General features: G+C 31.0%; 2 protein-coding genes across 4 annotated transcripts in view; one reads left to right on the plus strand and one right to left on the minus strand.

The window, feature by feature from the left end:
- Nucleotides 1–12,799, minus strand: part of LOC132737634 (four-jointed box protein 1-like) — a 34,225-nt gene that overhangs the window by 11,070 nt on the left and 10,356 nt on the right. For 2 of the 3 annotated variants that reach the window (XM_060724967.1, XM_060724969.1), the window contains exon 2: nt 4,012–5,509. In XM_060724967.1, coding sequence (XP_060580950.1) covers nt 4,012–4,831 — 820 coding nt within the window. In that variant the 5' untranslated portion in view covers nt 4,832–5,509. Of the gene's footprint in view, nt 1–4,011; nt 5,510–7,505; nt 7,808–12,799 lie in introns of those variants that run through there. The other variant, XM_060724968.1, reaches the window with a different exon arrangement.
- Nucleotides 1–12,799, plus strand: part of LOC132737622 (uncharacterized) — a 55,417-nt gene that overhangs the window by 8,188 nt on the left and 34,430 nt on the right. The window lies entirely within an intron of this gene.

Raw genomic sequence — 12,799 nt, forward strand, 5'->3', positions numbered from 1 at the left:
TCATTGACAGATGAATGATGTTCTATGAATTATTTAAAACTAATCTTGTATTTGAAGTATTAGCTGAGGATTTTCTAGGATACATTGAAATTAATTTTGTCAAAATGAGAAATATTGGCTTATTTCTAATCTGGATATTTCTCTTTGGAAAAAATATATAGGCATTATTTACTGAATTTGTTGTTTACAATGAAAATTAATAGACAATATAATGACAATAGAAATTATTATCCCGTCATATCTTGAATGGGAAAGAAATCCATATTGGATCAGTTTTTGTTTAAAAAATTGAAGTTGATCCTAAAAATCATGTAATTAGCTACATGTATTTTCCATATGGTCTATCTTTATGTAGAAAACAGAGACATAAATTTGATATTTTGCATGAATATGCAGACTTGGTTTGTCATTGAGCCTGCAAGATCTTGTTTGTGACTTAAACAGATATCAAAGCCTTTATATGCATAAAAGATGATAGTAAGAGTAAAATAACAATAAAATGAAATGATCTACATTAAAATGTATTATTAGTGGTGTTATACACCAATGACACACAAGCATTTTGGACAAATTAAAGCTGACATAAATCTGGATTACTGCATGGTTTTCTCCTGACGAGGCATCATCGATTTCTGGTGATTTCTGGTCAGAATAAAAAGACATGATTACAGTAATAATGTATACATGGTCATTGTCAAAGTTATCTGTTTCTTTCAAAACATTTTACAGTACTTCAGTTGTGTTTTTATAAGGAAAAATAAAACAATTACGGTATTAATTATATGGATATCAGTTCAGAGATCATTTGGTTAAGGTATGCATATTGTGGACTAATTTAAGATCATGATATTAATTTAATTCTTTTGTAAATTTGAAAATTGATAGTATACTAAGTTTTCTTTTGTACGATTATTTTGAATTTCTAAAAAGTTATTATCATTTCCTTATAATGTAATGTCTTGTTTTCACTTTCTTATTTCAAATGATGGTGTTTTGTTTGTATGTATCTTCAAGACTAGTGTGTTGTAGTAAATTGTAAGTATTTCCTCCCTTAAATTATTGGATCCATAGGATAAATTTCCTGAACCCTTTATTTCTGTTACCCTTCCCCTTCATTTATTTGTGCGTACAAATTTTCAGATCATTCCTTCAGTCCTGTTTTCTAGAATAATCATTTTTATGATGCAAAATGACCAATACTGAAAAAGCATTGCAATGCTTTTCACTCAAATTGGGCTGAAAATCGCACAAAAAATGATTTTCATTTTTAATCTGGCTATATTTTTTATTATCAAGAAATTCTTATTTTAGGTTCTTCGCTTCATAAATGTAAATTTCAAATTTTATGTTTTTAGGGTTTGTTCCTTTAATTCTTTTTTCCACCAATATAACTAATGTAAAACTGGTTTTTACCATTGTAAAATGTTCCATTATTTTGTGTATTGCTTTTCAAATGGGCCCCTTAATTTACAAACACGCTCAATTTGTAACAATTTTCATTGTAACTAAAATATGAGAATAATTATAAAGCTATCTAACTTTTACTGCTTGAATACCCCTCACAATAAAAATATTCATTTTATTTGCTCTGGTTGAATACCCATAAGCAATAAAACAGTTTGATACCAGCATTTTAACATTTTGCCTGTGTTAAAATCTATGTTCCTTTGTCTTCCACAACTCAGACAAGCCCTACAAAAACAACTTTCAATAGTCATTACTGTCCATAAATAAAAATATTCATGTCCATAAATAAAAATCTCTTGTCAGATTTAATGCTTTGATTGAGACAAATGGGAATATGTGTTTTTGAGTGAAGAATCTTCATAGATTTATGTTCTAAAGTCAGTAGGGTTATCACATGTAATCTAAGTGAGCCATGATAAATGAATTTTCCAAGCTGATATTTTCTGATTATTAAGATAGCGCTGTTTTGGTTAGATTAAAGATTAAATATATATTTGTTGTTAATTTTGATTTTTTTTCATTCAAGATTAACATGATGTGGAACATTTTAGAGAAAGTGTTGTTTTTTAATTTGAGATAGATTGAGTAAGAGAAATTTACAAATTGTTCCTGCATGAAGTGTGAATTTTCTATAACCAGTATTATTGGGGTTAGAACTGTTGGAGTCACAGCGACTATTTTGAGCATACATAAAAGAAATGCCAAGGAGCAGCGTTCTCAGTGCATCCTTGGCTAGAACATCTTAGGAACATAATCTTTGCAGTAAGAACCCTGTAAATTCCCCAAGCATGTACTAAGAACATACTGTACATGCCGCATATAGTTGCGTTATAAATGTGCAAAAGTTGTTAGACAATATAACTGGTGACTCTATGGTGACACTTTTAAGGGCATTTGCAGTGTGTTAGGTAGTTCTTTATATGACTTTGGCGTTTCCAGGACGTGGTAGACCATGTTTGAATGCAATAGTCACTGGGGAAGTCGTAGTGCGCACCCCAAGAACACACTGAAATTTCAATAGGGTCGTAAGAGTAACAGTATGTAGGAACACCCTATAAAAACCATGTAAATGCAGTATAAATGCCATAATATGCCGGAAATGCAAAAAGCATGGTGCAGGTGTGATGGCTAATGGAAATTTGCAAAATTGCCAAAAAAATACATTAGGGTTCTTAGTACGACTTCGGCATTTTTTCAAAAAACACTGGTTAAGATCATCGTAAGAACACCATGTTGGTGTGACGGGGGCATTTAAATCATATAAATTCAAAAGGGTAGTGCTTAATTGGGAGTTGAACTTGCAGGTGCATAATTGTTTAAAGTCAGCAACCATAAAATAATACAGGTATTAGTAGTCTAGGAAGGATTTCTCAATTAAGATAAAGGCAATTAGCTTTGGATCATGTTATATTAATTGTCCTGGTATTAATTAAGCTTAATTAAACTATTCTATTTGATCTATATTAATAAAATGATACTCATATTATTCCATTTAATGTATAACAGACCAGTATGTAACATTCTAAAAAGTTTATGACATTGCAATGGTAATAATATTCTTGTATACCGCTGATAGGTTTATGTAAATATTACATGTTTGATATTTATGTGGTAGGTTTCTTTATAGATTCATTTAATAGGGATTTTATGTCCTCAACAAAATGTTCTGATAGCAGAATAAGAATGTTGTGGTATGAAAGTGGTTTTGTACTGATATTTAGAGGTAAAAAAATTAAGGAATTATCACATTCTGCCTCAAATTGGAATCTAAATATTTATATTCTATTGCTTTGAAAGCCATATTGACACAATAAAATATTATGTAAGTTTAAATATTGGCAATAATTAGATATTGACAGAAGTTTTACTTCATTTTGATTTGGACAAAGGGTGTTATGAATTTAATTATTGACAGAAATGGCTGTTACGAATTTATATAAGACAGCATTCAACTATCATGAATTTAAGAAATTGACAGCAGAGTTATGAATATTATGAATTTACATTTATTGACAAAAATATCATGAATTTTGATATTGACATTTAAGATGTTTGTTGCACTATCATTAATATAATTTATTATTGACATCAGATGGCTATAAAGAATTTCAGATCCAATTTTCTATTGATTTTAAACTATCCTTTTCCTGCTTTTGGAAATTTTTTTTGATAAATTAAGGGTAAAAAACATTTTGTGTATTTGATCTACATGTAGGAATACTGTCTATTATTTCTGGCATAATGCTTTCATTGGCTATTTTTAATTTTTCAGATAAATCATGCAATCTTTGATAGATAATTATTTTATTATTATGTTCATGTATCAGAGAAGTATGAAAAGTATTTTTTTTACCACTTCATAATTATTGTGTTTTGAAAAAAAAGGCTTATGTATTGCTGCATTATGGCTGCATTATGGCTGCTTAAAATGGTTACTGAACTATGTTGACTATACTAGAAAATTTAATGTACTCCAATGCTTTGATCTCTCGAGTCAAACGAAACTGAATAAAAATGAAATTTAAATAATTGCTAGAAACTTACCCTTTGGTAATAATGATTCCACATACTCTGACCAAAACATTCCATTTGTTAAGACTTTCTGAGGTTTTTCTTCTGCCTTCACTGCTTCATTATCCAAATGTTTTAATACATCATTGTCATCAGGGTTATGATTTTGAACAGCATCAACTTCAGCATATTTTAATTTTGGTTTTTTATAATACTCAAGTCCCCTAATATCTCCGAAGTCACCAGGTTTGAAAGGTGCATTAGTGGCATCATCATAATCATAGTCATCATTGTCATCATCATTGTTGTTGGCATCATCATCATCATCAATGTCATCATTATCTTCATCATAGTCTTCATCATTATCATCATAATCATCATCATTCTCTCCTTCATAGTCATCTTCAATCTTTTCATCATCAAACTTTTCACCACCATTATCTGCATTTCCATTCTCTGCTTTGTCATGTCTATAATGCTTTTGTAAAAATTTGACTGTGTCCCGATCTGATTTTATAGACTGAGGTCTTGGCTGGTTCTGAATCTTTTTATTTTCATTCACAATCTTATTTCTCCTTTCATAAACAAGATTTTCTTCTGTGTGGTCATCACCCTCTAAGTTCATTGTCTTTGGCTTTCTTTGACCTTTAACAACAAAGTTGGCTTGGAATTCATTTAGAAGTTTGGATTTCTCTTTCGGTAATGACAAGTCTCTCGGATGTTTTCCTATCATACCAGTACTCTCTGCACTGAATTCAACAGCTAAGGTGTTAAGAATTAGATAAAAGCCTAATGAAAATAATCCAAATGTAAGAAGAAGGGTCTTGGTCCGTCTAAATAATCTAAGACCCATGCTTAGTGGTTGTTGAGATTTTCAACCATAGAAAACATATATCAACATTTTCAACTATAGAAAATTTTCAGTCTTAGAAAATCTACATCATTTTAATTATCACATAGAGAAAACTTTTCTCTTCAATTCTTGACACACTCTTGAAAATAAGTATATTTCAAATATTTTTCAACACTTTAACTGCACTTTTCTTTCTTTTCATCTTTCATTTTTTCCACAGGTATATAACACTTTGCTATATTGTTTTATTAAGAGAATGATTATCTAAATCCACCTCTTCCTCCTAAAACACTTAAACTTTATTATGTCTATCTCACAGAACTTCTTAAAAACTGGGCTGAATTTTATCTAAGTTTCATCTCCTTTCACACAAAACGTGCTAAAATCCTTCAGTGCCTGTGTTGTGTTCACATCTTGCGTAGATTAGCAGAAAACGGCTTACTGGAGAGAAACCTAGTACATTCTGATATGTTTATACTGAGAGAAACTCTCCACCAATCACATGGCTAGATTGGAGTCTTGATTTGGTGCCTTCCAACACCCTCCTATCTGCTGGAATATCTAATTAAATGTAAATTAGATCTCTAAACCACCTGTTTTCTCCTGCAGTGAAAGCAATTTCAGTACCAGTTCCTCATACCAATCTTTGTCAGTTATTATTAATACCTCCTCTCTTGTCTGAAAATGTAAAGTATAAAGAAATATCATGATCTATAGTGATATAAAGCAATGTTAAAAGGTTGTTATCCATTTTTGTATTGATTTCAAAAATACAATATCTGAGAACAATAATAATGCAAAAATCTTGGTAAAAAATAGGAGTATATAATACATGACTGTCATTTTAAATCAAATATCATGCAAAAATTTTGTCCAGTTTTTGTATGAAAATAAGTATAGGAAAATGTTTTAAAAATTCATTGAAATAGACAGATTTCTTGCATTGTATAAAAGTTAACAATATCCTAAATTGAAACTAAGTGAAATTCACATCTAGTCATCCCATTTCTTTTACAAAACTAATGCCTCTATAAATCATGGAATGAAACTTTTCTCCCAAGAGATTTCCATGCATTTTAGACATTAGGAAATGTATTCCAGCAACTTGACATTAAAATTAGTTAGAAAGTATTGATCATTCAGGATAACTTGTCAGCTGAGTGTAGAAATCCAGAAATAACTTTATTACAGATAATCTGGAAAACAATACTTTTACCAGTGTGTTGCCAACAAGTTTGTAATACTTAATGCATCTGCAATGGAAGCACAGTCATGGGAAAGAAAATCATTGAAAAAAATTTTGGATCTGAAAAGATCACATCTTTATTTTATTTTTCAAAAATGTTGTATTTTAATAAAAAAAAAAAATGCACAAATAATGTAAGTACATGATATACTGAATATGCTGTAAAAAAACAACACAGGATACCTACATTTTGTAAATTAAATTTAATAAAAAAATTTGATACAGGTCTTTTTCCATTTTAAGTTTTAAATTGATTATTCCATGTTAACAACTGACAAGTTATACTAAATTGACAGTAGCAAAGTTTCCAGTCAAAACAGCCCCCATTATTCTCTCCTTTTTCTTTTGCTGAAAATCAATAATCCATTAAAGTTCAGAGAGAGGGGGGATGGAAAGTATCAAGTTATCCTTATCATCCAATCAGGAACAAAAGAATACTGGTTCCCAGTTGGGAGTTATTGACCAGGAGCCAGCTGATGGCCCTGGTTTTCCTTTACTATACTCAGTGGGTTTAACTTTTCATTTTCTGATAAAAAAAAGTTTCCCCAATCTAATTAGTTTCTTTTTCATGTAAAGGGAATGAATTTATGTTGATATTTGACAATAATGATGGTAGTCAACATTATTTGCTTGATAATGTATTTTGTAATTTAAATGCAAATTACAACCAAGCATGCTATGCAATGCCGGAGTATGAAAATAAATTATTTATTATAATAGTAATATTATGTTTATTAAAAAAATTGAAAACACATGTATAACAATAGAACAAATTACAATATGGTTACCTTTGACACACAATATAATGATTATTTTTGAAAATAAAAAATTTTGTCATGTAAATTTTTCATAAATACATAAAATTCTTTAATATGTTTTATTTCTCAATACAGTCCAGTCTTGACCTTTTTTTTTTTGGGGGTGGGGGGGGTGGAAAGTGAGGGATCTAGATGTAAATCAGCCTTCATCTAGTTTTAGAAATGAACAATTTATTCTAAAACTTAATGAAAAGGGACAATGAATTGATAAATTTAAATGAAACGATGGCCACTCAAGATTATATTATATACTAATGACAGAAAATTACCATGACAATTAAGATGAATTAATGTTAGAATTTACTGTGACAAAACATTGCATTTTATCACTTGACAAAGAAATCAATAACTTGCAAAAATGTATTCTTTGTTACCACTGAAAACCTGTATATCTTTTATAAACTTCATGTACAATGACAGTTAAATTTTGATTTCACACTCTGGTTTGGTATGAAAGCGTAATTATATTATCTCAATAAGAGTACTGTATCTTAAAAATGCTTATCTCTTTCTTGAATTTTTACATAGAATTTTTACTTTTCATATAAAAAGATAAGAGCATTAATGGACCTTATATTAATTGATACAACATCTGAAGAAAAATTGATACCTTTGTAAAATGAGTCAAATTATCCAACAGAACATCAAGTTTCACTGTTATTTAACATCCATTGTTCACAAGATTATTTCCAATGTCTTCGGAAAAAAAGTCTCTAAAGCATCATAGTAAAAGTCAATTGTCTGTGACCCTCAATAACATAATAAGTCCAGGACCTGCCATTGTCCTATAAATTATAACTGTAACAAGTCGCACAAAATTGATCTGTCTATTACAGAATGTTTCTATAGTTTTATTCTAGAGTTTGACTATTATTCTGTAGTGTATCTTCTATAGTTTCCCATTTTCAATTAAGATAAAATGTTGCAGATCAAATTTGCACAGCCATATAAGTCCAAGTAATCCCCTCATTCAATAAAGGCAAAGAAAACTTTAAAGTTTGGTTCAGAGGACAAATGGCAGATGGTGGTTTAATTTTAAATAAAGGCGGGTGAAAATTGAATATTTTATCTTAAAATGGTGTTTATATTAAATAAAATTTGTAAAGAAGTGTGTCACTGGTTTTATTTAAAAATAAAACGAAATTTAGAATGTAAGAAAATGAAACTTTCTTCTAAAACTTTCAAATAAAAGGGAGATAATTATTTGTATACTGGGTTTTACAAAAAGAAAAAGATCGTGCCAGGCATTGAAAATACTTTCAGAGTCAAATAACGTGGGGGCACCCTTATGTCCTATGGACACATTTCTAGTTTTACATAGATATGTGGGGGCACTTAAAATACAAAGAAATGCAAAGGATAATTATGAAATATACTCTGAAAAAAAAAGAAAATTGTATTTTTGTGCTTTTGTTAGTCCTATTTGCAATTTCGGTCATTTTTCACAATAAGAATAATTATTCTGGAAAAAGGTAGTGAGCAAATGAACACAAGTTATTGGTCCAGGCCTACATCAAAACTCGAAAAATTATTTCCAGTCCCGTCAAAAAACCTCAATTGTGACCCATTAAAATGTTAAGGGAATCAAGTGCCATTTTTTTTTGCAATAAAAAGTGGAACAAAAAGTCATCTTATTTTAAGAAACACAGGGCTATTTATCTTGGACCTTAATATTCTATATAGTCAGTTTGGGATATTGTGTTGTGTAACATTCACACTTTGATGTTACATATTTTACAGCATGTTATGCAAAATTGTTTAACCTCAGTCACAGTCTTATCATAATCCCTGGATATAATGACAAACAAGGGGATTGTGGGTATCAGGTAGAGCGGTATAATGAAATCTTGTCCCTGATTGACTACTGCAACAGCTGGGTGGGGTATTACAGTCATTGGGACGTAAAAAACTGTAAATGTTAATGGGATAGGAAAAGGAATAAAAGGGAAAACATTAGGATAAAGTCAGATTATCATAATGAGAATAATGTAAATGTCTATTCTAGCAATTAATTTATTCTGCATTAATATTTTGTCTTAATGTATTTTCTCGGATTTGATTTTCATATTATGTTTTGAAGAGTTATATTGCCGATGTGATTTCCATGTAGTCCTATTCATCATAAAGTAAAACAGTACATGTGTATCCTCTTTGATTGAATTTTGATTATGAGCAAAAATTTTTAATAGTGTTGTGATAATAAAGAGAAAAAATAGACCTTTTAAAGAGAATAGGTTTATGTTTATAGTAAGGGCCCCTTTGCCCTTTTAGACTGACACTGTCGATTTTAGTGCAAAAAGTCTCTCCCCCCCCCCCACCCTACAGAAAAGTAAATATTTTCCCCAATTAAAAAAAATCCCCTCCAAAAAATATAGTAATAAAAACCTGACTGAAAAAAGGGCATTTGGATAAAATCTATAGAAAAGGAAAAGGAAAAAAATTAAGGCATGTTATAAAATTCCACATCAACTTCTTTTGCAAAATTTTTATTTTTGGTATACATTCATATATTTAACATGTACATTTGAGGAACAGTATACCCCGTAACCACAGCACTTCAAACTACGTGTTAATACTTGAGCCATAAATCGGGCTTTCAGATTGTTTCACCTTTAATTACAAGCAAGTTTTCAACAGTTTTCAAGAGGTATTTTAACACTTAAGATAAGAGGTAAGATTTATCCCCGACTTTGGCATCATACATGTTTAATAGCACCACTTAGAAATTTATTTACAATTCTTAAAACCTCTAAGATGGTAAATGTGTTATTTGGCACATCAGTGCCAGACTGATGTATATTGTATGTGAGTAAATAATACAAATGTATTAATTTTACAAACATCTCTGCTATAGCCTTGATTAAGATTTATCTCCCAAAGTGTTCATCACATAATGATAGTATTTAGTGGTGTTTTAGTGCACGAGATTCACAATAATTGTGTATTTTATGGAGTCTTGATTTTGCAGGATAAGACTAGAAAAGACTTTGTGCATTAATAACAGTGCGGCAGTTAATTTGTTTTTTACAGCCAACATAAAACATATGATAAGATATCGATGAAATTTTTTTTTAAAGGAATACACCCATTTAAATAATTTACTGATTAGTCATTATATTAAAAAAATTACCAGTTTTAAAAGTGGACACCACATTTGCCAGTTTTAAAAGTGGACACCACACCTGAAATTGTAACTTAACTGTTAATTATCTGTAAAGTACAATTTCATTATAGAATTCGATAAATTTCCTCACAGAGCACCTGCAATGATAGAACCAGGGCCATGCACGAGCTTCGAAAGCTTTCAAGGTGCAAAAAAAAAGCAACATTCATTGAAATAGATTACACATACACACCAACATGTGCTGAAATCAGTGGGAAACATGGTGATTGTTTCTGCCATGTGTTACATGTAAACTTTCTTTCATCTGTCTAGAATGTTTGATAGCTTCTTAATGACAGATACCAGTGATAAAAGATGCCTCTAATTGCAATAGCACATGCAAATTAACACCTCTGATAATTTCACCAGTATACATACAGTACATTTTTTTCGTGACATGATTGAAGAGGTGTTTGCTTATAAGCCCAACTGGCTTTGTCATTCAGAATAGTTTAAGTTATATAAATTAAAGGAACAAAACTAATGCATATTTGTATAGGAAAAATGACTCAAGAGTGTCAGCATTAATTACTAATAAGCTCAAGTTGCATGTTGCGCTATAAATATTGCATAATTTTCATGAAAACTGCTTGTGATGGTAGAGAATATTTATTAAAACATTACATGAGCAATGGGTATTTAAAATTAAGAACAATGTAGCTAGAGAGGATAATTATGCAAATATTAATTTCTGTGTCTGTTTGTATGTCTGTTTGTCCTTTACTTTTCTGTCCAGATTCTATTTTTGGACAGGTTGCACAAGTGCAAACCTGAGTTATAGTATGGTGAATGTGGGCGGCGGGTGGGCAGGTGGAGGGCTTGTGAGGAAATTTTTTTTCGTAACAGTGTTCTCAGCAACTACTTATCACAGGCTCTTTATATTTGGCATACAGCATAGACATGTGGTCCCATACTGTGTGATTGAATTTCAGGTCTGTCGATTACCGACTTGTTAAATTTTCAACATCAATGATCATTGGTAGAATATTTTAGTAACAGCACAGCCTCATGATATTTGATATATACAAATGCAACCTGGCCTTTTCTGTCTTTGACCCATTATCTATATTGATTGTGCATGTTTTGCTGTAAGATTTTGTCTATATAGTTGTCATTTAATTATTTCAAGAATCTGTATAGATCAAACTGAGGAGTTTTGCATGTTCATGGCTGAGACCAACAACTTGAATGTAACCTGACTTGTTTCTATGATTGTCAGTGTCTATCAGCCATTTGGTGCTTTTAATTTTGTCATTTTAATCTTCAATAACAGCATATTTAATAACATTCATCTCACATTTTAAGATTTTATCTCACAAAATGTATCAAACCTGACAAAATTAATGTATTTTTAATTGTATTTCTAAAAAAAAAATCAAAGCAAACAGCGACTATATTAGATGTTTAAAATATATCTTGATTTAATATCAGTGGTTAGATGAACATTTTTATGCTCCCCGAAAAAATTTCGGGGGAGCATATAGTCGCCGCCTTGTCCGTCCGTCCGTCCGTCCGTCCGTCCCCTTTTCTTGTCCAGGACATAACTTTGAAACAACAAGAGGTATCAACATGAAACTTTGTAGGTAGATAGATCTCATTGAGTAGGTGTGCAGTGCACAAGAACCGTAACTCTGCCTTGCCTAATTTTTGAATTATTCCCCTTTGTTTATTTTTACACTTTGAACTTTGTCCGGGACATAACTCTAAAAGTATAAGAGGTATCAACATGAAACTTTGTAGGTAGATAGATCTCATTGAGTAAGTGTGCAGTGCACAAGAACCATAACTCTGCCTTGCCTAATTTTTGAATTATCCCCCTTTGTTTATTTTACACTTTGAACTTTGTCCGGGACCATAACTCTAAAAGTATAAGAGGTATCAACATGAAAACTTTGTAGGTAGATAGATCTCATTGAGTAGGTGTGCAATGCACAAGAACCGTAACTCTGCCTTGCCTAATTTTTGAATTACCCCCCTTTGTTTATTTTACACTTTGAAATTTGTCCGGGACATAACTCTAAAAGTATAAGAGGTATCAACATGAAACTTTGTAGGTAGATAGATCTCATTGAGTAGGTGTGCAGTGCACAAGAACCGTAACTCTGTCCTTGCCTTATTTTTGAATTATTCCCCTTTGTTTATTTTACACTTTGAACTTTGTCCGGGACATAACTCTAAAAGTATAAGAGGTATCAACATGAAACTTTGTAGGTAGATAGATCTCATTGAGTAGGTGTGCAGTGCTCAAGAACCGTAACTCTGTCTTGCCTAATTTTTGAATTATCCCCCTTTGTTTATTTTACACTTTGAAATTTGTCCGGGACATAACTCTAAAAGTATAAGAGGTATCATCATGAAACTTTGTAGGTAGATAGATCTCATTGAGTAGGTGTGCAGTGCACAAGAACCGTAACTCTGCCTTGCCTACTTTTGGAGTTATTGCTCTTTGTTCATTTTGACACTTTGACTTTGCCTGGGACATTACTCTAAAATTATAAGAGATATCAACATGAAACTTTGTAGAAAGATAGGTCTCATTGGGTGGAAGTGCAGTGCTTAAGAATTATTACTCTGCCGTGCCTTATTTTGAAGTAATTGCCCTTTGTTTATTTTTACTTTTTGACTTTTGTCCTGGACAATACTTTAAAACTATTAGAGATATCAACATGAAACTTTGTAGGTAGCTAGATATAATTGGATAGAATTGCAATGCTTAAAGAACCTAAACAAAGCCTGGTCTA

This window comes from Ruditapes philippinarum, unplaced genomic scaffold, assembly GCF_026571515.1.
Source record: "Ruditapes philippinarum isolate M1 unplaced genomic scaffold, ASM2657151v2 ctg2063_1_1_1_1, whole genome shotgun sequence".
Lineage (NCBI taxonomy): Eukaryota > Metazoa > Mollusca > Bivalvia > Venerida > Veneridae > Ruditapes > Ruditapes philippinarum.